This window comes from Mauremys mutica, chromosome 5 (genome assembly GCF_020497125.1).
Source record: "Mauremys mutica isolate MM-2020 ecotype Southern chromosome 5, ASM2049712v1, whole genome shotgun sequence".
Classification (NCBI taxonomy): Eukaryota; Metazoa; Chordata; order Testudines; family Geoemydidae; genus Mauremys; species Mauremys mutica.
Window position 1 is genome coordinate 91,364,009 of NC_059076.1, and position 24,069 is coordinate 91,388,077.

Sequence of the window (24,069 nt, forward strand, 5' to 3'; positions counted from 1 at the left end):
CTGAGTTTCCTGCATCACCTCACTTTCACTGTGCTCCCAAACCCTGCCAACACAAGAATGAAAATCATGCATGAACTCCCTTTGTCACTTTATCACATTACATTTGCTTAATGGTGTAGATATGCCGAGGCAGCTTAAGTGATCTAAGGAAGGACAAGAGAAAAAGTCCATAACATGGACCATATTTTAATAGATTATCTTGTTGACCACCTCCTCTCTCACTCACTATTATGCATGCTGTTTCCCCATTTGTGATCCAAAGACCTCCTCCCCTCCGTTTCACTTACAGCCATAGTTTACATCGAAGAGTAACAAACAGAGTGCTTAATGCATTTTTAGCTGCTTTGTAATGAGATTTATATGCTGGCAATGAGCCTGTACTATGTGACCAGTCGGCTTTCTGAACTAGTTGTAGAATCTCTGATGTAAGAGAATATTCAAGAAAGACATTTTAGCAATGTTTGCAAAATACAGAATCAATAGTAGTTTCTTAAAATCCATCAATAAGTAGTTTCATTTCAGTTTTTTTAAAGGGACATTGTCAACCTAAAAAATACACTTGTCTGAAAATGTATTTATAGCTGCCATAAATATAATAGATATTTCTTTTCCCCTTTGGTTGCGTTATGTACAGTCACTTTCATTATTTTTTCAGTAGGATCAATTAGCCAGTTTCATATTTGTATGGATCTTGCATGCAGCAATAAGGAGAGCACACACACAAACAGAAGTGCAAAAACCACAAAAATTGACAGAAGTCAGTTTCAGGCACTACACCTGTTCCTATGTTCAGTTTATTTTGTAAAAATGATAATATTTAACACCTTCTTTTGTTTAATAGATAATTAAAGTTTTACTTACCTTGTAAAACATTTCAATTTTGGGTGGGTAAAACTTGTATCCTTCCTTGACACCAGGGTTTCTTTTCAGGAAAGAACCAGTAGCAATTCTTCTGCACACCCATTCAATTGGAATCATTTCACATTGAGCTGCTATGAACGCAGTGTCGCCATGTTTTCTGACAAAAGCAGTTTTGATTCCTAAATGTAAAAAGAAAACTCAGTTTTGCTACTCTGTGTACTTCTATGAGTAAACTGAGAACTGTGACCAGACTGGTGTATAGTTGATCAAACAGAAAATTATTTCGTCAGAAGATTCTGTTTTCTCAAAAACCTTAATGTGTTGTTCTGTAGCTACAATACACCTGAGATGATTACTTCCCAAGTGAGAGAAGCCTTAAATCAGGGGTGGAAAAACTTCGTGGCCCGAGGGCCACATCTGGGTGGGGAAATTGCATGCAGGGCCATGAATGTAGGGCTGGGGCAGGGGGTTGGGAGGGAATGCGGTGTGCAGGAAGGGGATCAGGGCAAGGGGTTGGGGGTGCAGGAGTGGGGGCGGTAGGGGGCTCAGGGCAGGGGTTGGTGTGGAGGAGGGGGCTCAAGGCAGGGGTTTGGAGTGCAGGAGGGGGCTCAGGACAGTGGTTTGGGGTGCAGGAAGGGGCTCAGGGCACAGGTGTGCAGGCTCCGGGCAGGGCCCGCTTACCTTGAGAGGCTCCAGGGTGCCAGCGGCACACAGTGGGGCCAAGGCAAGCTCCCTGCCTGCCCTGGCCCTGCGCTGCTCCCAGAAGCGGCCAGCACCACGTCCCACAAACACAAAATGGTCTCAGTCCAGAAAGCACTCACTTCCCCAATTCCATCCAACAAAACACATTGTACATTATAGAGAAACCAGTTGTAGTGTGCTTTCAGAACTGGTTTAAAATCATTTTGCAATAGAATATTTTTTCCTGATCACGCTATAGGTCAGTGGTGTTCAATCTTTTTTCACTTGCAGACCCCTAAAAAATTTCAAATGGAGGTGCAGACCCTTTTGGAAATTTTAGATAAACTCTGTGAACCCCCAGGGTTCCATGGACTGCAGATTGAAAACCACTGCTATAGATAACCAAAGTCAGTGCTCCTAATGGATGCCTGCCCATTTTCATCTTTCTGCTGGTTTATGTCCTTATGCCACAGTGGGCAGATGTCATGGAGGGAAACAAACATATAGCTTAAGTAATTTTAAAAGTCAACCATCATAATAGCTTTCATAGTAAGTGGCAAGCTATGAATTCATCTCTCCAGATATTCCCAGTGTAAAGTACGTTGACTATTACTTTAGCATCTTGGTTTACATTAGGTGGTAACCGGAGACTTTCTGAGGCAGTAATAGAAGGCAGCAGAAAACATAAAAGCATTGTTTTCCCCGCTACACCTTTGGTTTGGAAGAGGGGAAAGACAGAAAAAGGAAACTCAGAAGAGTTGAAGAAACTAACAGTAGTCTCCACTTATAGACACCGCTTTTGTATCACCTGTGGACTTTGAAAGAAACCCCAGTTCAGAAGAGTGGTGCAAAGTAAATAAATTGCCTTCCCCTCCCTGTAAGGCATTAACATGACCCGTCAATTGTGTCAGATAGTCACCAGTTGACCAATCTGAGAAACCAAGGATACTTTTGCTGTTTACAGATGCAGTTGCAACTTTTGCTTAGTCTAGCGCATACCCAGGTCAGTTTAGTAAGGGGATGTTTCCTCCCCTCCCTAGCGCCTAATGAATGAAACAGATTCACTGGGGTTTTTTTTTGTAATGATTAAAGTAGTGATCTTGCAAACACCACCAGACATAGTGCTTTGTATCCTTTATAGCCCAGTTTACTTTGGGTAAAGTTGTCAGAAACATGTAAGTGACCTATGACCCTAAGTCACTTAGGTGCTTTTTAGGGCTGTCAAGTGATTAAAAAAAATGGAGTGTGTGATTAACCGTGCTGTTAAATAATAGAATACCATTTATTTAAATATTTTGGATGATTTCTACATTTTCAAATAATTTTATTTCAATTACAACACAGAATACAAAGTGTGCAGTGTTCACTTTATTTTTTATTACAAATATTTACACTGTAAGAAACAAAAGAAATAGTATTTTTCAATTCCCCTAATACAAGTACTGTAGTGCAATCTCTTTATCATGAAAGTTGAACTTACAAAAGTAGAATTAGGTACCAAAAAAAACCCCTGCATTCAAAAATAAAACAATGTAAAATTTTAGAGCCTGCAAGTCCACTTAGTCCTACTTCTTGTTCAGCCAATCGCTCAGACAAACAAGGTTGGTTACAATTTGCAGGAGATAATGCTGCCTGCTTCTTGTTTACAATGTCACCTGAAAGCGACAACAGGTGTTCTCATGGCACTGTTATAGCAGGTGTCGCAAGATATTTATGTGCCCGATGTGCTAAAGATTCATGTCTCTTAATGCTTCAACCCCCATTCCAAAGGACATGCATCCACGCTGATGATGGGTTCTGCTTGATAATGATCCAAAGCAGTGCGGCCAGGCACATGTTCATTTTCATTATCTGAGTCAGATGCTACCAACAGAGGGTTGATTTTGTTTTTTTGGTGGTTCAGGTTCTACAGTTTCCACATCGGAGCGTTGCTCTTTTAAGACTTCTGAAAGCATGCTCCACACCTCGTCCCTCTAAGATTTTGGAAGGCGCTTCAGATTCTTAAACCTTGTGTCAAGTGCTGTAGCTATCCTTTAGAAATCTCACATTGGTACCTTCTTTGCATTTTGTCAAATCTGCAGTTAAAGTGTTCTTAAAATGAACAACACGTGCTGGGTCAACATCCGAGACTGCTATAACATGACATATATGGCAGAATGCAGGTAAAACAGAGAACGAGACATATAATTTTCCCCCAGAGTTCAGTCACAAATTATTTGATGCTTTTTTTTTTTTTTTTTTTTAAAAACGAGTGGCATCAATATGGAAGCACATCCTCTGAAATGGTGGCCGAAGCATGAAGGGGCATACGAATGTTTAGCATATCTAGCATGTAAATACCTTTTAACGCTGGTTACAAAAGTGCCATGCGAATGCCTGTTCGCTTTCAGGTGACATTGTAAACAAGAAGGGGGCAATATTATCTCCTGCAAATGTAAACAAACTTGTTTTTCTTAGTGACTAGCTGAACAAGAAGTAGGACTGAGTGGACTTACAGGCTCTAAAGATTTACATTGTTTTGTTTTTGGGTGCAGTTATGTAACAAAAAAAAATCTACATTTGCAAATTGCACTTTCACGATAAAGAGATTGCACTACAATATGAGGTGAATTGAAAAATACTATTTCTTTTACCATTTTTACGGTGCAAATATTTATAATAAAAATATTATTAAGTGAGCACTGTACACTTTATATTCTGTGTTACAAATGAAATCAATATATTTGAAAATGTAGAAAACATTCACAAATATTTAATAAATTTCACTTGGATCACTTTCATATCTCATCAATAGTCTTCTCCAGCATGAAAAGGTAAGCCATTTTTGAAGCCTCAAAAGTAAATCTTAAGATTTCCAATTCGCCTCAGTATCCACCATGTACTACTACATTGTAAACTCTGCAAAATAAAGTATCTTCTTTGCACCTACCTGTAAAGCACTTGGTACACTTTTTATGCCACAAACAATAAGCAGTCTTAGAAAGTGATATGTCAGACACTGAGAAAACAAGAACATTTAATGAAGTTTATCCATCCAGGTCTTCATTTTTATTATGGTTTTAGTAAAGCTAAGTAAAGTTTTGATTTTAAATGCAGTCTTTGGTATGGTCACTGACCAGCAGTAGTAATTTCCACAGACAGATCTGTGGAATAAGAGCTTAATGCCAAACTTTCACTATCTGCTTCTAAACTGAGAGTTGGAAGCATGAGGTATGTAGTGGGGAGGGAAGAGAATGGTGTCCAGGAAGACAGCAATAATATATATGGAAGCTTTCTGGGGCTGGGGGAGGACTTCAAATATGATACATTAATTTTTATCTCGTAACCTAGGTCAATAATCATAGATTACTCTTTGGGGCACTGATATAAGGAAATTTACTGAAGTCAATCAGTTCCAAAACCTAGGTGAATTAACATTTACATCTTCTCAGACAGTCATATCACTCCATAAGACTCACCATATATAACAGAACATAACTGCATCTATTTTACCTTTGAAATACTTACCAGATTCATGTAGCAGCTGAAACACACAGCTAGTTGTTGTATTGGAAATTGCTGCCTTTCCTTCCATGTGATCCTTTCTAGCTGCATTTCCTGCTGTTATTTGGTCTTTTGATTGCATCAGCACACATCCTGCGAGATCTGGCAACTCATAGACTTCTTTTGTTTTACCTTCATTAATTTTTTTACCAAGTTTCAGTTCTAGAGAAATAAAGTTAATTTTTAAAATTACAAATTTTGGACAAATTATGATTATTTTTGGCAAATCATATGTATAAGTACGTTTTGGGAAACCGAGATAGTTAAAGACCAGGAGTATTCTAACTGACAATGTCCCAGCATTCAAATTTTCTTCAATGAGTATAAAGGAACATTTAAAGCCCATCTAGAAAATCGGTAAAAAAGGAAAACTTCAGTTCCAACAGCACAGACTAAAGTCTCATGACTACTGGCCAAATGGTTCCACTGATGCAAAACAATCAGGATTTGTTTCCTTAAACTATGAGGACTTTATATGTTGGATATATTTTGTTGTATGCATCCTTTTATTCTTAATGTCTGTCCTAACAGTAATACAAGTTTAAACAAGTAAATGTACAAGTGAAAATTGAGAAGTTCTATTCAAAAGACAGCGTGACAGTAGGTGGGTATAGTTGATCACTCCATCTTCAGGAAATGGGAAGAAAAGCATACTTGCAGGGAATCAGGCAGATTTATACTTGGAAGCGCTCAGCAATGCCTATTGCTGTGGCTACCTGTGCTACACTACTATTTATACTTGTGCCAGCTCAATAAGGGCTAGCCAGTGGGCAAGAATATGCACAGAATCATAGAAGATTAAGGTTGGAAGGGACCGCAGAAGGTCATCTAGCCAACCCCCTGCTCAAAGCAGGGCCAATCCCCAGACAGATTTTTACCCCAGTTCCCTAAATGGCCCCCTCAAGGATTGAATTCACAACCCTGGGTTTAGCAGGCCAATGCTCAAACCACTGAGCTATCCCTCCTCCCCTAAAAACCTAGGAGTCCTGGCTCCCCATCACCCTGATCTCTAGCCACCCCTACACTGTCTATCTGCCGCAGAGGTGAGGACAGAACCCAGGACCCTTGGCTCTTCATCACCCCATGCGCTAGCAACTGCACAGGGAATCAGACCCCTAGCTCATAACATAGCCTTAGAAGAGGAAGAAGTGATTTTAAGCAAGTGACATTTGAAGATTATTGGGGGTTATCAGCACCTTAACTGTTCAAACTAAAAAGTTTAAAGTGGTAGGTCATTATGTTCATAGTATGTTTGCTTTTCACTCATCCTGGAGCGCAACTGGATTTATCTGGATTATAGCCAGCTTCACGGGCTACAGATCTGGAGTTAGGTCCTTTCCAAACCTACCGCAGGTCAGCCGGAAAGCTAAAGCCGATGGAGAACAGAGGCCACAAAAATAGCTCTATTAAGTTTTGTTTCAACCCTCATAAAAACTTTGGAGCCAGCTACTTGCCACAGCAGGTCTTGTCCTTCACATTTCATTTAATCTCTTCCCTAGTTTGGGTTTAAACAACAAACCAACCCTTTCCTCCTCCGCACGGAGCCTACACTGGGGGCCTAGGCTGCCCGCCCCGCACCCCTTATTACCCACCAGCCCACCCGGTGCGGCCGGGGGGGGGAGTCCGAGCACCCCCCCCCCCCGCGCCTGGCCAGAGGGAACTGGCGGCAGCCGCCCGTCACTCACGCAGCCGGGGGCTCCTCTCTGCCTGTGGGGGGCGGGGAAGGCGCCTCTTCGGCAGAGCCCCGGGAGCCCAGGACCCGGCCCCGCGCACGAACTCCTCTCTGCAGCGGCGGCCCAGCAGCGGCGCTGGCCCCCGCCGCCCTGGGGAAGCCCGAGAGGGGCAGCGGGCTCTTCTCCGAGCCCCGCCAGCTGCGGGGGGGGTTGGGGGGGCTGACGCAGAAGTCAGCCCCAAGGTCGCCCGAGCCCCCGCGCCGGGCCTGGGAGGGGCCGAGGGTGCGGAACGTTACCTGTCGCTACGGGAGCCATCGCGCCGGCGCCGGCCAGGGCAGCGGGCACCTAGAGACACAGAGAGAGAGAGAGAGAGAGAGAGAGAGAGGGGCCCGATCAGCACGTGGGGCTGGCGGCGGCTCCGCACCCGCCGTCACGCTCACGGAGGAGATGACGCACCGCGCGCGCGCGGAGCAAAGGCGGGCAGCGGAAGGGGTGGGAGTGGCTGTGCCGCTAAGGAACCCGCCCGCGCAGGGGCAAACACACCGATCGCTGCCCGCCGTGGCCCCGCCCCCATGAGAGCTCCCACGCGCCAACGCCCCCCCGCTCTCCTTCGCGCCAACGCAGCTCCCCCACGCCGCTCTCCGGGTACCTGGACCCGCTGTCACTCCCGAGCTGCCCCGCGCCTGCCGGCCGGGCTGTGAACGTAGCGGGGAGTCTGGGGAAGCGGCACGTGGGAGGGCGGAACGTACCAAGCACAGACGGAGAAGGGGGAGGTGCCCGCGCTGATGAACTGTGTTTCCAAGCCCAGACCCAGCGGCCCCCCCTTCCCCCCCATCTATCGCAGGCGCGGCGGGGGGAGGGGGGTCGTGAGCGTCCCCACCCCCGTATGTAAATAAGGGAGGCCGTGGCGGGCTTTTGGGCGGGACGACGTTGTCCTGTCCCTGGCTGCCGCGGCGCCGGCGCAGCAGGAGTTGGCCTCGCGCAGGAGGTAGCTGGCGGCCGCCACGACCCGCGCTGAAGGGCCGGCGCAGCACGTGTTTCCGCGGCGTGGCCGGGCGCTATGGAGTTTGAGGAGCTGGGGATCCGGGAGGAGTGCGGCGTGTTCGGCTGCATCGCCTCCGGCTCGTGGCCCGCGGAGCTCGATGTGCCCCATGTGATCACGCTAGGGCTGGTGGGGCTGCAGCACAGGTAAGGGGGGCTGCGTGGAAGGGCCGCCTGCTGCACGGGATAAAGGGCGGGGTGCACGTGGGGAGGTGTGGCAGGTGAGGGCCTGCGCAGGTAAGTGGGTCGGGGGCACGGGGCGAGCACCACAAGTAAGGAAAGGGCGACACAGTGTCTGCGATTGTTTTTTATGTACTCACTGACTGCGTGCTCCCTGGTAGAGGAGAGGTAGGTGCAGGGGGCATCCATCCTAATGCAAAAGCTGCAATTTATCTAGTAGATTTTCTAGAGGCACTAGCCAAAATTGACATCTCTTCCCTGTCCCCCGCCCCCCGTTGCACACTGTAACCCACCATAGCATCAGGGCTCCCCAGAGCTTCCGTTTTGTGATTGCCTTATATGCAAGCCCTGTATGTTCTAACAACCTACGACTGACCTTGGCCTGTTCTAATGCTAGCTCAGAAGCCTGGGGTTTGGAGCAGTTCGTGCTCCTTGATGAGTTAACACATGTACGCAGGGCTGAGTTGGGTTTCACCTCAAGTCCCTATTTTTCAATCAACTGCAATAAAGACATGAAGCACAGAGTAAACTATTGGTTATTTTAAATTGAGGCTGTGCTGCTTGATCAAGATTGTTTTTGTATAATTTTGATCTCTCTTCATCCATCTGTACCTGTTGCATATCTGTGCTACAGTCATGGAATAAATGCAGTGCACAACATCTTGATACATTTTGGATATTTAACTGAAACCTACTAAAAGAGTTCTCCTCAGGTTATGTTCAACTAGGAGTATATACAAATAATAATTATAAGTAAATCTTTGTATGTCATCAGTAGGCCATATGATTTATCTCTCTTTTCTCCAAATGGAATGTAACTTGCAAACCAAAATTAAAATTCAGCATTAATTGAATTGAATCAGATGTGCTTTATGAAACTCATTTTCTTCTAACTTAAAAGTGTGTATTAAAGTCATGTTCTATATAGAACATTAACAAAATAAATATATAAAAGCAAAATCTGTAGCAGGGGGAATAAAAACTCCTGAGGGGCGCACCAATTAAGGCCCAATCCAAATCTCATTCAAATGTATGGGGAAGCCTTTCAATTGACTTTAATGAGAGTTGTGTCAGCCCTAAAATAAGGTCCTTAGGCTTTATACTGAAATCAACAAGGACATTTATTAAACCACTGAGGGCCTTGGACTGGCTTTTTTTTTTTTTTTTTAGAGGAGTCCAGGGGCACCTTAAAGACTAACAGATTTATCTGGGCATAAGCTTTTGTGGGTAAAAAACCACTTCTTCAGATGCATAGAGTGAAAATTACAGATACAAGCATCTGTAGAACTCCGGACTCCTTGTTGTTTTTGTGGATACAGACTAACATGGCTACCCATCTGATGATTGACTTTAAAGGGAGTGACGGGCAATACATCAGAGGGAAGAATTTGGCCCTTGATATTTATCTCCAATTTTAAAAGGTAGAAATGACAAAGCTAGCAGTGTACCTGACTGAATCTTTGAGATGATTGATCAACAAGGAGGAAGCAGTTGTAGAGAGCATGTTAAAACAGACAGGAGTTCAACTAACAAAGGGCTATTAGCACATCATATGCTTGAGTAAAAAGTGCAGTGTTTGTATAATGTGCCACAAACACTAATGACTTATTTTTATGTGCAGCCAGCCTGTGAGAGGAACAGGCACTGGTGCTAGAGGGGCTCTGAGGGGGGGAAAAACCTTACACAGTCTGAAGGGATAGCTCAGTGGTTTGAGCATTGGCCTGCTAAACCCAGGGTTGGGAGCTCAATTCTCAAGGGGGCCATTTAGGAATTGGGGGCAAAAATCTGTGTGGGGATTGGTCCTGCTTTTGAGAAGGGGGTTGGACTAGATGACCTCCTGAGGTCCCTTCCAACCCTGATATTCTATGATACAGTGGGCACAGCAATTAAAACCTTTTGGCATCTGTGATCCCACCACTTAAAATGAATCAGTAGATGCATAATTTTCATGATTCTTGGTTTAAAAAGTTTAGGGCACTCAAACAGGGGTTTTATTCCACTGCGTGCTTGATCCTGTTACACCAGCTTAAATTAAAAAATAACACAGGCCTTGGCTACACTGGCGCTTTACAGCGCTGCAACTTTCTCGCTCAGAGGTGTGAAAAAACACACCTCTGAGCGCAGCAAGTTACAGCGCTGCAAAGCGCCAGTGTAAACACTGCCCCAGCGCTGGGAGCGTGGCACGCTAATCCCCATGGGGAGGTGGAGTACCTGCAGCGCTGGGAGAGAGCTCGCACTTCACCGCGCCATGACCACACTCGCACTGCAAAGCGCTGCCGCGGGAGTGCTCCCGCAGCAGCGCTTTATGGCTGCAAGTGTAGCCATACCCACAGTCACTTAGGACTTGTCTTCAGGAGAGTTTTACTAATCTTAAGAGCCTAATCAACCTCCCACTGTAGTCAATGGGAATTCAAGTGGGCCCTATGAGACACATCTATAGTCCCTGACTCCCAGCCTTCTCACATGTGCACTAACTGTGCTGTGGAGGACATTTAGCATATTTTAACTAACCTTTTCTTAAAAAAAAAAAAAAAAGCCTATTTTTAAACCTCTTATGCATCCTCATATACTAAAGATATCCTGGAATTTTTTGTGTGACATTATAAACACCAGTGCTGTGGTGAGTACTATAGAAATGCCTGTCTAACACACTGATTCTCAGCATGATTGTAACACATTTTATAGTCATGTTAACAGTGGATGTAGACCAGTGATTCTCAAACTTTTGTACTGGTGACCCCTTTCTCAAAGCAAGCCTCCCCCCCACCTTATAAATTAAAAAAACACTTTTTAATATATTATAAATGCTGGAGGTAAAACAGGATTTGGGGTGGAGGCTGACAGCTTGTGATTCCCACCATGTAATAACTTTGTGACCCCCACTTTGTGAATCCCTGATGTAGACTGTGTTTGAAACTTTCAAGCACTTGCTGCACAAGTTTTAATGTGGAGAGGACTTAAGGATGAGTCTGTTGATTTAGCATGATTATTTGAGAGCCAAGGAATAAGGTCATTCTAAAACTGGTATTTTGACAGGATCCTGCCTTTTTTTAATTAAAAAAGAAAAGGTAGTTTTTTGGGGTAGGGGAGAGAGAGATGGAGTAGCTTGAGCTACAAATTAAGTAAAAATGTCATTTGTGTCCTTGACAAGGGCAAATTTGAAAAAAGTCAGTCTTGGAACAATTGTGAGGTCTGTTAATTTTTTCCAAAGAAACTATTCTGATGGATATTTTTGGCAGTAATATGTACCACCGCTGTGTACAAAACATCTGAATGCATTTTGCTTTCTTCCAACCAAAAAGGAGAAATGTAGCCCCACTCTGTGCAGAACTCCCATTGAAATTAGTCAATGTTCAGCATGTGGGTTGGGTAGTAAATCAGGCTCTGTGTGGGATTTGTTATGAGAGTCCAAAAGCGGTAGAGACTGAGAGCTTGTCTATGCTACAGACACTACAGCTATGGCGCTGCTGCTGTAGTGCCATGGTGTAAGTACTTGCTACAATGGCGGAAGAGGTTTTTCCATTGCTATAGATAATTTATCGCCCTCAAGAGGCGATAGCAAAATTGATGGAAGAATTCTGCCATTGACTTAGTGGTGTCTCTACTGGGGCATAAGTCAGCTTAACTACATATCTCGGGGTAGATTTTTCACACCCCTAAACAATGTAGCTAGGTTGATTAGGTGTTGACTAGGCCTTAGACTTCATTGGTATGCTTTTCTTCACCAACCTGGTCTTGACCAACATTTTTATTCAACAATCAAAGTATTACCAGTTTGGGGTGCAGAAGTTGTAATCTATTTTACTAACTAATAAGTTTAACAGTATCTTCCCCCTTAACCACAGATCTCCGTATATCTAAATTCAGTATTGCAGGTTGGATCTCATAAGAGCATAAGAACGGCCATACTGGGTCAGACTTATGGTCCATCTTGCCCAGTATCCTGTCTTCTGACAATGTCAGGTGCTTTAGAGGGAATGAACAGAACATCAAAGGGAATGAACAGAGTATCCTTGGCTTGTATTTCTGCTCTCAATAGATAAACTTGATACATTGTCTGTTGTCTTCACACAAACAGACCCTGTTTTTTGTTTTTGAGAGAGAGTTTTAGCCTCTAGTAAACAGACCTCCTTGTATTATCCTGTCAGATTTTGCAGTAGACGCAAGAGCAAACCAGTTAAATGCTTGGATTGATGTCCTTCAAGGGATGTGTAGATCGTACAAGAACTGGTGTTAAATCATTTAGTGTGTGGCTATTTCCCCTCTTAAATCCATACCTAATGTTTCAAGTGAGATTTACACCATGGTTCAGATTAAAAGATCCAACATCACCTTTTTCAAAAAGTAGTGGTATTTATCCTCTTATCTTGGCTATGTTCAGTAATTAATTGTATTCAGTCTACATAAATTCCCTGTGCCATTTAAATTGGATAAGATTGTGTGTGTGTTGTGCACCTTAACTTTATTTCTTGGTTATCAGAGGTTTCAATTTAGCCACTCTACACATTCTGGAACAGCCATGGGTACCACTGGGCACCCTTAATTATGTGTTAAAGTTTTTGGGCATTTAATTTTCTTGGTTTAAAAAAAAAATTCTCAGTAACACAATGTACCACACACTCCAGCTCTCACCCTTCACTGCTTCTGGTTGCTTTGCTTGGCACTGATTACCCTGTCACAGAACACACTGGCTGCATGTTAATTCCTTCACTGCCTCTGCATCATCTCCTGTCTCTTTGCCTGTCCAGCGCAGCTTGGTTCTCTCGCCTCCCCACAAGAGGCAGGTGTCACCATCAAACTTGCTGGTTGAGAAACTGGGTAGAGGGTGCAGAAACGGTGCAGGGGCTAGCATGGAGTTGGTGAGGATTTTTTTTTTTTTTTTGGTGGGGACACATATAGGAGAAATGAATGTGGAGGTTTTGGGGGGACAGAAAAAGCCCCCCAGTACCCCTCGCTGTCCAGCTTGGACCCTACCTTTCCACCTCCTCTTCAATGTACTGTTCCAACACCCTCCCCCACGTTCTCTCAGTTCTCTGAGCTCTCATTTTCTCTAACTGCTCAGAGACCCCCATACTGCTCCAGTTCATCACACCCATTGCTCTGACTACCTGCATATCCCTGCTTTTCTGAGCCCCACACACACATCCCTCCACTGTTCTAAGCTCCCCCACCTCATCAACTTCACCCCCTCTCCTTGCCCAGATAAGCTCATAGGACCATGGGACTAGCTGGACACAGGAAGGGGAAGGAGTGTAGCTATAGAATCCCTACCGCAGACCTGAACCTGGTGCCTGGGGAAGGGCTCTACACATCCATCTGCAGCATAGGAGGCTCAAAGAGGTTTGAAGAGGCCCACTCAGATGAACACCAGATAGAGATGAATAGAGCCTGAAAAATAGCTCCGAGGTGTGTGAACCATTCCATTCATCTCTGTCAATTTTCTCATTCCCCAGGACATCTTCAGGGGCAGCTGCCTGCCAGATCCCAGCTTACACTGGGGCAGTAGAAAGGCTCCAGAACCCAGCTACATAGACAGTGGGGAGGGTCCCTGCCCTCCTCAGGGTTGGGAATCACTGCTGCCCCATTCACCTCTCCCCACTTTGTGAGTCATATCCCCCTCTGGGCCCTGGCCATTGCCCTGAGAGATGGGAGACATCTTCCCTCACCACCTGGCCTCACCATGATAAGGAGAGGGATATCCTCTTCCATTAGGAGGGGAGGATATGGGCTAAGCGGTCTCTCTGCCATCCATCCCTATGTCTATGCACTATGGTTTAGCTTGCACTGACCTAGAGTTCCAAACTCCAAGGTTAAAAACTTGAATACTGCTTCCCCAAAGGAGAAGTGGGTGCCATGCACTAATTGAGATAAATGCCAAGAAATTGAGATCAGACAAGGAACAATTAAAGCCATAGTTTGAGACCCAGGTGTGTGGGCAGGAAAAAAAACCCAGAAGAATGAATTTCTTTGTAAAATGCTGGGGGGTTCTGAGGGGAACTCTATCTTGGGAACTACTTGCTCAAACGACCCCAAATTTGGATCCTAATGCTACCTAGGATTAGCATTAGGCACAGTAAGGCACAGTAAATTTCAAGACCATGTGAGTAATTCTGTGGATTTTAGAATATTTAGACCAGTTTATCTTTAAACAGAAAAGGACACTCAACACTAACTATAGCACAGCAATCATGATAATCAATTTGACTTGTTAAGCAAAGATGGTTTGTATGAGAATTCTAACTATCCAAGCAAATGAAGCATTATGTGTAGAGTTACTTCAGTGGGACAGTGCAGCAGCATATGTTAGCACCAAATGCCTCATTATACTGGACATATGTTACTATTTCTGAGCCAAAGGAATATGAACAGTGGAAGAAGGAAGTTGCTGAGAAAACATGCTACATTTCCCAGGAACAAAGTGGAATGAAAATGGACCATAGACAGCATGCACGTACACCTGTTCTGAAAGTTGGCAGACAGTGAAATTCAGCCCTCTGAAGAGTGGGTATGCTTCATAAGGAAAAGTAATTACTTTGAAAGTCACTCTTTCAAATGTTCTAGTATACTGAAAATGAATTTTTTTTCTGTGCTTGATAGTCTATTCTCTTCTCATGACACTGCATTACTGTCTTTAAAATGAAAACTGTCAGTTTCCAAGCCAATGTATACCATGAGATTGCAGGACTGATCTGCCATACTCTCTACTAGACAGTAATTTGACTAAAATGTTCTACTCTGAAAAATTACTATTTTAACAACTATCTTACCAGAAAAATCTGTCTACTTTAGTGACTAAACTAAGATTCATCTTTGTTTGGTATGGGGAGGAGGGAGGCTTGTGGGTTTTTTTGGTGCAGAGCAATGCTGTAGGGGAACTGGGATTCTGTTCTGGCTTGTGCCTCATTGAGAGAATTGTTTTTACTGCAGTGTTAACTCAGGGGTAGATAACTTGAGTTTTAATGGCACTGTATCCTGGCTTAAATGAGAGCTGTCAGACTGCAGTGGGCCTAAACCCACTGTTTGTACTAGCAGCATGAAGTAGCTGAGTCCCCACTGTATTACTAGCTCCAGTGTCAACACCTCTAGAGCTTCTAATTCTTCTCCCCATGGGCCAGCTAACTCCAGTTACGCAGTGCTTTAAACTCACTGTAAATACTTCCTCTTGTTTGTATTAAAGCTGCTGCCTATTATATCATTGGGTAATCCCTGATTTTTGTATTGTGGGAAAGAGTAAATAATACTTCTCTATTCACTGTTTTCACATCATTCATGATTTTATAGGCCTATCATATCCTTTGTTAGTGATCTCTTTTCTAAGATTAACAGCACCTTTTAATATTTTTAATTTCTCCTCATATGGAAGCCATTCCATAACCATGATCATCTTTGTTGCCTTTCTCAGAACCTTTTTCCAGTTCCACTATATTGTTTGAGAGGGGATGACCAGAACTGGACACAGTATTCAAGGTGTGGGTGCACCATGGATTTATATAATGGTATTATACTAATTTGTGGGTTTTTTATCCCTTTCCTAGTAGTTCCTCACATTCTGTTAGTCTTTTTGACTACTGCTGGGCACGAGCTGAATTTTTCAGAGAACTATCCATGGTGACTCCAAAACCAGCTTTTTGAGCAATAACAGCTAATTAGAAAAAAATCCCAACTAAATGATTGCTTCTAAACGTGCTGCTGTATAGATTGATAGGGTCAAACAGCTTCTGCAAGGGAAAACCATGTTTGCTTGATTTCTTAGAATTGTTTGAAAAAGTTAATAACAGATAAAGTCAACCCAGTGAAAATAACTTAGCTTGAATTTTCAGACAGCTTTGTATAAGGCCCATCATAAGATTAACAAGGAAAATAAATAATTATGGGGTAAGAGGCAGAGTCTTGTTGAGGACTAAAAACTGGCTAAGTGATAGTAGTCATAGGGAATGGTTGCCTCTTAAAGTGGAGAGTGGATAATAGGGGGATTTCTGTATTTAGGAGGTAATAGACAGTAAATTGGTTAACTGTTGACACAGAGCTGTTTCAATTATTGAAATAATAGTGGGCTACAAGAAACACCAGAAAGATTTAGACTCATTAAGGGATGGAGTGGAATGACCATTCTCAGATATTTTCTAAAATGCTTGTCACTGTAGTATGTAATTTTTAACTTGAGCAAGTGAAAGGTAATGAGTCAGGTCAGACTGTCAATGTTTCATTTACTAATTTGTTGTAAATTTACAGGAAAAAGATGTGGATTGTCCTGGATAGCTTTATGAAAAGGTCTAGTGCAAGGCAACAGAAGTGTGACTGACACATTGGTTCTGACCAGTTGTAGCGAAACTGACCAGTCTTATTAATTTTATACTTTTGCTTGAGCAGAAGCCCTGGCACTAGAATTTTCTGTCTGCAGATTTAAGAAAACAGCACAGCAGCAACACAATTGGGTGAGATTTTTTTGTTTCGTTCAGAGGACGCTTGTATTTTTCACTTCCCACTCACTTTGCTAGAGAAAGCTGTGATAAGCTTCAAGTATTTGAAGGTTTTATGAATGTAGAGGAGGAGGAGTAGTAACTGCTATGATGGTCAATAAGAGTGTACCTACAAGGGATGGGGTGAAATTTAAAGCAAAGGAAAATCTAGGCTTAAAACAAGGTGAAATTTCCTTTCCATGAAGTCTGTTAATCTGTGGCATAGTCTCCCAAGAGCAGATATGGGCAACCCATTCCTGTTTAGGTTTAAATAGCTCAAGCACAAATTTGCTGTAGAGACGCAATCCTGTACTAGTATGGATCTCTTCCATCTCTCATCTGTGGATTGTTTGTATTTTCTTTTTGCATGCAAGTTTGGTAGAAAGTTCATTAAACCAACCTGTTTTATAGCTGGAGGATCACCATACAGCTGTGTTCTGCTGATGTCCTGTGTTTCCTCCTGTTTACAAAGCCTTTCTAAAAGTGCTTTTTTGCCTTCTGTTACTGTATGCATTCTGTCTGTTAAACTTCTTTGAAACTGTACTACAGCTTTCTCAGAAGCACTCTTCTTAAGCGGACCAGGTGATGATTCTGTAGAAGAAAGCATAGTATGTTATTGGAAGGGGAGGGAGGGGGGGAAAGGCATAGCAATGTAAAGAGGGGACAAGCAAAGTGATGAGTCTACACTGAATAAATCTACAGACTGGCATACACTTGTTTTCTAAAGCTATTATTCACCAATCACATTTTGCTGGTGGGGAGAAGAATTGTCTGATGTATCTGGGTCATAATTAGAACTAGTCAGGAATTCTGTGATAAACATTTTTCTGTTGAAAAAAGCTGATTTGTCAAAACTGAAACTTTAATACGGTGTCCAGCGGGGAGTGAATCTGACCAATTTTGTGTAAAATCATTGTTGTTAAATCTCAGGTATTCAAACTCTTCTACTTGCCACTCACAAGTGCTCTCTTCAGACTGTTTATAAGCTCATAATAAATTAAAATATTTAATTGCTTACCATAGTTTGTTCTTAGCTTCAGTTTATACCTCTTTTCTGAGCAGGTTACTCTCAGAAATGTTGTGACATTTAGCTGCTCTGCATATAGATCTGAAGTCCTTTTAGTGACTGCAAACCTGTTTTTTTGTTTTTTTTTGTTTTTTTGTTTTTAACTTTGTGCACCTCCTGGTTCTAATGCTGGAGACCATCATCATCCTTGTCTTTTTTTCAACATTTTGATAGATTTGCTGTATTATGTAGACTTGTATTGCTCCAGAGATGATCTTGCTAGATTTCTGTTCTATTCCTTTCTCTGTATCCCAGTACTTGCTTATTGTATTCTAACTACTGCCTAATATCAAACTGATAGTGCTTCATTTTTCTCTACACTACTGTCCTCCGATCCTATCTCTGATCAGTGTGTTGAATCTTGTAACCACTTAAGGTATAACTCATATGATCACAAACAAGGAAAACCCTTTTCCTGTTGACACCTTTTCTATGTTAGGTTGATCCATCCTATACAGTTTATCTTTAGGAAAATGACTTGAAGTACAAATGGAAATCATGATTAAAATTTGGTTATTTAAATAGCTCTGATTTAAATCAGTCCACCCTTAACAAAGCCAGTTGTTCAGGAAACAGAACATCACTTTAAGTGATCTTCTAGCTAACCATTTACATTAGCCTAGTGGGTACTGTGCCAACAGTCTCTTGTTTAATCTGTATTTCCATTATTTACTTACTAAGGAAAGCATGGTACCTCTTTTTTGAGTTTTTGCTGACACTAACACACCAGTCTTCTCCCCTTAACATGTTTCCTTTTGTTCATGATAGTTGATTCTAGAATCTTCTCAGTATGGAAGTTTAGGCTCACAGGTTTATAGGCTTCTGGTGCTTTCCCTGGTGTCCTTCTCTTTAAATATGGATGTCATGTTAGTATCTCACCAGTGTCTAGTGGGCACCAAACACCTCCACTCTTGAGTGGTTTTTATTTGGCCTTCTTTCAGATGGCTCAGATGCCATCCATCCAGTACAGTTTCTTTACCTTTTCTGAGGTTTTAGTGTTCAAGGCCTGAGAAATTTCTGTTGCTGGCATGTTTCTCTCCCTCTTAGTGAGCACTGGGACAAAGAAATCAAACAATTTCCCCACAGAATCCTGAAGAAACCTCTTGATTAGCCTAATAAGTAAGGCTATGTTTTAGTAAGTCATGGACAGATCACAAGCAGTAAACAAAAATTCATGGCCCATGACTTGTACTATATTCGCCTGACTCAATCTCAGGGGGTGCTTGGACAGCGGTGTGCAGCCTGGCTCTGCGCTTCCCTGGAAGTGGTGACATCCCCCTCCCTCAGCTCCTAGGTGGAGGCGCCTCTGTGCGCTGCCTGCACCCCGACTGTCAGCTCCAATTGGCTGGGACCAGTGGCCAAAGGGAGCTGTAGGGGGCTGTGCCGGCAGGCAGAGGCAGCATGCAGAGGTGCCTCTGCCTAGGAGCTGAGGGATGTCGCTACTTCTGGGGAGTTGTTCCTCCCCCACGAGGTAAACGCCCAGAGCCCTCACCCCCTCCTACAACTGAGTCCCCCTCCTCCCTCCCAAACTCCTGCTGCTGCTGGGAGAGGGGAGCATGGTGGCCCGAGACTGCCTCAGCAGCAAGCAGTCTGTGCAGCTGGCCCTGGGATTGCCCGAGCTGCTCAGGTGCCCCCCGGGCCAGCCGTACCAGCTGCTGCAGAAGTCACGGAGGTCCCGGAAAGTCACAGATTCTGTGACTTCCATGACCTCCATGATAAACTTGCAGCCTTACTAATAAATGATTTACTGTCTTACAACTTGAATATTTGATTAAACTTGCACCTAGCATTCAACTCTGCAACAATATTTGCATATCCTCAAAAAGGCAAAAAACCTCTTACCATCAGATGCTTTTCTCTTGATACCCCAAGGTCCTGTGTTTGTGATAATGTCTCCCACTGACTCTTTTAAAACAAAAACAAAGTATTCTATGAACAAATATACTTTTAGAGGTGTTTTAAAAACAGACAAACCAAAAAAGTCTTTGATATGTAAGTAATGTTTAGAGAAGGTGGCTTAGAGCAGCAATTGAAATGTCCTGGACAGGTTAGGTGCCACTAGAAAGTATGCTTGCTTTCACAAATCCAGTGCCCAAAATCAGATGAGCTTTGCTACAAAGTTATCACATGTCAGTACTCCTTTCTGGTGCTGACCTGAGAGACAGCCATGAGTTGACACTGGTGTAAGACTTCATTACGTTCTCAAATGATTCATTGTCAAATTATAGCATTACATTTTTTCTTCAATGCAAGTTTGTGAAGACCACATTAGAATTCCAAAATGAAAGCAATATCTTTAAATGTTTTTAATAAACAGTATAACTTGAGGTTGATTCAGTTTATGAAGTAGGTAATAATTACATCTGGGCTAAAATATAATCCTAGGCAGCGATGTGTATAACCCCATGACACAGCTGTTATCAGATTAATGGGGAGCACTTTTTACTATATAGAAATGGGCTCCCTGGTCTTTACACCTTCATTTTGCTTGGATACGATAAAGCCTATGCTCTTATTTGCTACTGCTCTTAGAATTCACCATCCATATAATTTTACAAAACCTGTTAGACTATCTCTACAACCTGTCACTTTAACTAACTCCAATGCTCAATGTCAAAGAGAGCAGAAAATTGTCATGTTTATAAGTTTAGTGTTGAGAGTGGTATTTTCACTACTGGTCTAATACCTGATATGAGATTAGAACTTTCACATCCCCAGCTAGATGCAACTAGAGGTTGTCTTCTGAAGATGCAATCAACTTCATCATAAAACCTCATCTTTCGTCTGGGATTGCCAAGATGATCGTTTTCTTTTTGCAGTGCGCGGTATTCATATTTTAAATTCTTGTACTTTGTGCGACACTGCTTCCAGTCTCTGTCTATGCCAAATTTCATTAACCTTCTGGCAATCTCCTCAAAGATTTCTTTATTTCTTGTTGCTCCTTCAAGCATTTGTTGTATCTTCTCATCTGACCATATATTTATCAGAGCTCTGACTTCATTATCACTCCAGTGTTTTCCTGCTCCTGTATCATGAACTGTAATAACCTTAAAGTGATTCTGTGCTTCATCCAAAGGAATTAAATTGTCTGAAAATATGAATGAAACAAATAACTGAGGATTGCAGAATACACACAAATAAAAGTATATCTGTATCTAAACTTTATTCAGTAATGGAGTGTGGAGTGAATTAACATTTGAACTAGGGTTTCTGAATAGTTTGTCAGGAAGAACTTTGGGACTTTAAAGGTGTATATGTTGCAATAATATATGGGAAAGGTTCAGTCATGCATGCAAATATATTTTTCTGCAGATAAAACCTAAGTTGCCTTCAAATGGCAACAGAATTCTGTCTGTGTTTTATTGTTGCAATGTATTATTAACTTTAAAACATTAGTATCAAAGCTGTACAGAGAGTAGCAATTAGAGTTCAAGCATAAACAGCAACTTCTGTATCAGCAATAAGAATATTTTCATATTAACTTTAGAAGTAGAAAGGGATGTACTAGTACAAAAGCATCATGAAGACAAAAACTGTAGCAGGTAGAGACGCTAGATGAGCAAAAGCTCAGTATCTAGATGTTTCCTAGTGTCTGGGTGGTGACATCAATCATAAATTGGGTATAGAGCAAAGTGTGAGTGTAAGTTCGAAAACCAAGAAGAAGTATGTTTTGCTACTGTATGGGAACAAGTACTGTACGAAATAAATTTAAAGGTTAGTGTTTAAGATTCTGAACCTAATTCTTAGGTATTTGGGAAGTCAGTGTAACTGTCTGAATAGAAGTGTAACATAATACCGTACTTTTTAACCTTGTATCTAATGAACTGCAGAGTTTTGGATATACTGCAGAATAAGACCAGTGATGAAAGCTAGAAAGAGACTTTTAAAAAAAAAATGATTGTCAGGAATTGGCTAAAACACAAAGCTGTATTTTTGGAGCTGGCTCAGTTGAAGATCTATGTAATTTAAGATTAAACTACTAAGAGTGACAGAATTTTACTAATAGTTCAATATGAGTGGGAAAACAACAATGGGACAGTCCAGCAAATTACATAAGCAGAAGCTTAACTGCAGACATGGGAATAGTTCTTTCAGCTTCAATGGCCTGTTGTTAAGAGTGTGCTTATGTAACTTGTTGGAATGTGACCTCTGTTCATAGTGATTGTGTGGTAGGAGCTCTCTCTGGTGCTCGTACAGAAAGTACCTATATGCACTATGACTCTATTCTAGCAGTTCTTTCTGCTAGAACAGAGCCTAGTGTGCGGACAGCGCTCCTGCCCCACTGAGTAAAGTTGGTATAGGGCCTGCTCCTCAGTAAATCAGGATATTGGAGGCCATTTCAGGGGGTTCAAACCCAATAGCTGCCACCAGGATCCAGTCTGGAGGCTCCGAGCATACATACTAGAGAATATGAAGGGATTGTCGTTCCTACCATAATTATAGATGCACCCAAACTTTAGTGAAAAACACATTTTTGCCTCGAGTGTAGATTAGATGATTTCACTTCAATTAACTTGAGACTGTACTGATAGAACAATAGTTGATCTAATTAAAACCTTAAAATGGGAGCAATGGTTTCCAAGATGAATGTACACATTTTACCTCCGTGTACAATCAAGACAAGTGTTTTGGTAGCTAAAAGTTTACTATGTCTCTCTCTGACAATTCAATTTTATCCACAGCTGAATTGAAGTAGGTAATAAACAATGTCAGCTGGAATCCACAGTAGAGATCAGATTGCCTTGGGCTACTGTGATTGAAATTACCCTTTTTTTTTTTTTTTTAAACTGATAACTGGACACTTACCTGTCCCAGTTATCTGTTTCACTACTGATGGGCCAGATATATCCTCTGAAGTAGTGCTTATAGAATCATCATCTAGAAAAAAATGCAGTTTTATGTTAAATCTGTTGATATGTGAATTGCATATATTCTCCCCACCTTTGCAGATCCATAATAACTTTAATTAAAAAGATTGTAGTAACATTTAACACTTAGGCAAACTGGTTGAGACAGTTGTATCTCGCCTTTCGAAAAAATAATCAGAATTAAGCTAAGACCGGTTTTATTTATCCAATGGATCTCCCCAGTACTTGGCAATTCAAAATATTGCCAAGCAAATACAAATGTGATGTAAATATAGACTGTATTGTAGCTGTTTTATGCCTCACTTCTCATTCTGTATAACAACTATATATTATACACATTACAAGTTACTTAGCACAGGAACTCTGTTGTGTTTGGTTTATAAAATGGACAGAAGTGGCAGAGCCACTGACTTGATGAAGCAGCCATCTCATGATTGTGACCTTTACATTTTAACCTGTACAATTCTAATTATTAGCTAGAGGTGGTCTAGTGGTTAGGGCACTAGCCTGGTAATGGGAAGCCCAGATCCCCCTGTTTCCTGCTCCACCACACACTTCCTGTGTGCCCTTGGGCAAGTCATTTAGTCTCTCTGTACCTCAGTACGTTTCCTATAAAATAGAAGTAATTTTACTTCTCAGAGGGGTGTTGGAAGGATAAATATGTTAACCATTATGAGATTCAGAAATTATATTTCATGCCATAAACCAACCATTAATTGTCTCATTACAATAATTTAGCAAATTATTCCATAATTGTCTTTTATGGGAATCTTTGCACTTTCCTCTGAAATGTAGTACTAGCTACTGTTGAAGATATGATCCTGAACCAGAGGACCACAGGTCTGATTCGTATGGTGATCCTTAAGCTTTTAAGTGACGTGTCCAAGGCAACCCAGTGAGTCGGATAGGAATTCCTGCATTCTAATCCCATCTCTAACTCCTAGTCCCAGGCTCGTTCCTCTTAACCATGTTGTATTTTTAACCTATTTGTGCACTGCTGTCTTTAAGTGATTCATATTCTGGAATGGATATTACATGACAGGAACAGAAAACCAATTGATTTGCATAGTATGCAAATGAAAGTATTCACATGATATCTTATTCATAGTATCATTCTACATGAAAAGTTCTTGCTGCATTCATGTGACCTGGTTGTGTCTCTGAACCTAGATGGATGTTGTTTTGCTCTGGTCTCAATATAGTTTAGTCTCCCCCATACAATGTCACCTTCATAGAATTGCTTTGATGTAGTTCTGGTTGTTGTAGAAATCCTAGAAATGTAGGACTGGAAGGGATCTTGCTAGATCATCTAGTCCAGTCCCCTGCGCCGAGGCAGGACTAAATATTACAAGAACTGTATTTGTGCTACTGAACCCTTTAAGAATGTTAACTTGACTTCACAGAACAGTATATTTCTCCACTAAAATGGGATATACTTCCAAGATCATTATGGAAAACTCGTAACTTACCTATGTCAATTGTCTCTTTCTTTATATGTGTAGAATCCAAGTCTTCTGGGGAGAAATTAATGAAGCCCTCTTTATCTTCAGGGATTTCTGTATAAATTCACATAATTATTAATTCACTGTCTTAATTTATGTTTTAAACATAACCACTCTCACACCAGAGCTTCTGTAATAGCAAATTCATGCTGTTAGAGTAATAACTCTCATTGTTAATTCACGTAAATGTTTTGT

The 24,069-nt window shown here is 42.0% G+C and overlaps 2 protein-coding genes across 9 annotated transcripts in view; one reads left to right on the forward strand and one right to left on the reverse strand.

Annotated features, from left to right (window-relative positions):
* PAICS (phosphoribosylaminoimidazole carboxylase and phosphoribosylaminoimidazolesuccinocarboxamide synthase) overlaps positions 1 to 24,069 on the reverse strand; it is a 62,176-nt gene that overhangs the window by 17,771 nt on the left and 20,336 nt on the right. For 5 of the 8 annotated variants that reach the window (XM_045017689.1, XM_045017686.1, XM_045017688.1 and 2 more), the window contains 8 exons: positions 23,842 to 23,928; positions 22,311 to 22,382; positions 20,191 to 20,592; positions 19,347 to 19,409; positions 16,839 to 17,029; positions 7,055 to 7,103; positions 5,050 to 5,247; positions 862 to 1,040 (listed from right to left, as the gene is read on the reverse strand). In XM_045017689.1, the coding sequence (XP_044873624.1) occupies positions 862 to 1,040; positions 5,050 to 5,247; positions 7,055 to 7,103; positions 16,839 to 17,029; positions 19,347 to 19,409; positions 20,191 to 20,592; positions 22,311 to 22,382; positions 23,842 to 23,928 (1,241 nt within the window). Of the gene's footprint in view, positions 1 to 861; positions 1,041 to 5,049; positions 5,248 to 7,054; positions 7,104 to 7,407; positions 7,471 to 7,507; positions 7,527 to 8,119; positions 8,170 to 16,838; positions 17,030 to 19,346; positions 19,410 to 20,190; positions 20,593 to 22,310; positions 22,383 to 23,841; positions 23,929 to 24,069 lie in introns of those variants that run through there. The other 3 variants (XM_045017690.1, XM_045017692.1, XM_045017691.1) reach the window with 3 other exon arrangements.
* PPAT (phosphoribosyl pyrophosphate amidotransferase) overlaps positions 7,514 to 24,069 on the forward strand; it is a 55,317-nt gene continuing 38,761 nt past the window's right edge. The window contains exon 1 of the mRNA XM_045017694.1: positions 7,514 to 7,946. Within this exon, the coding sequence (XP_044873629.1) occupies positions 7,819 to 7,946 (128 nt within the window). The 5' untranslated portion in view covers positions 7,514 to 7,818. The remainder of the gene's footprint in view (positions 7,947 to 24,069) is intronic.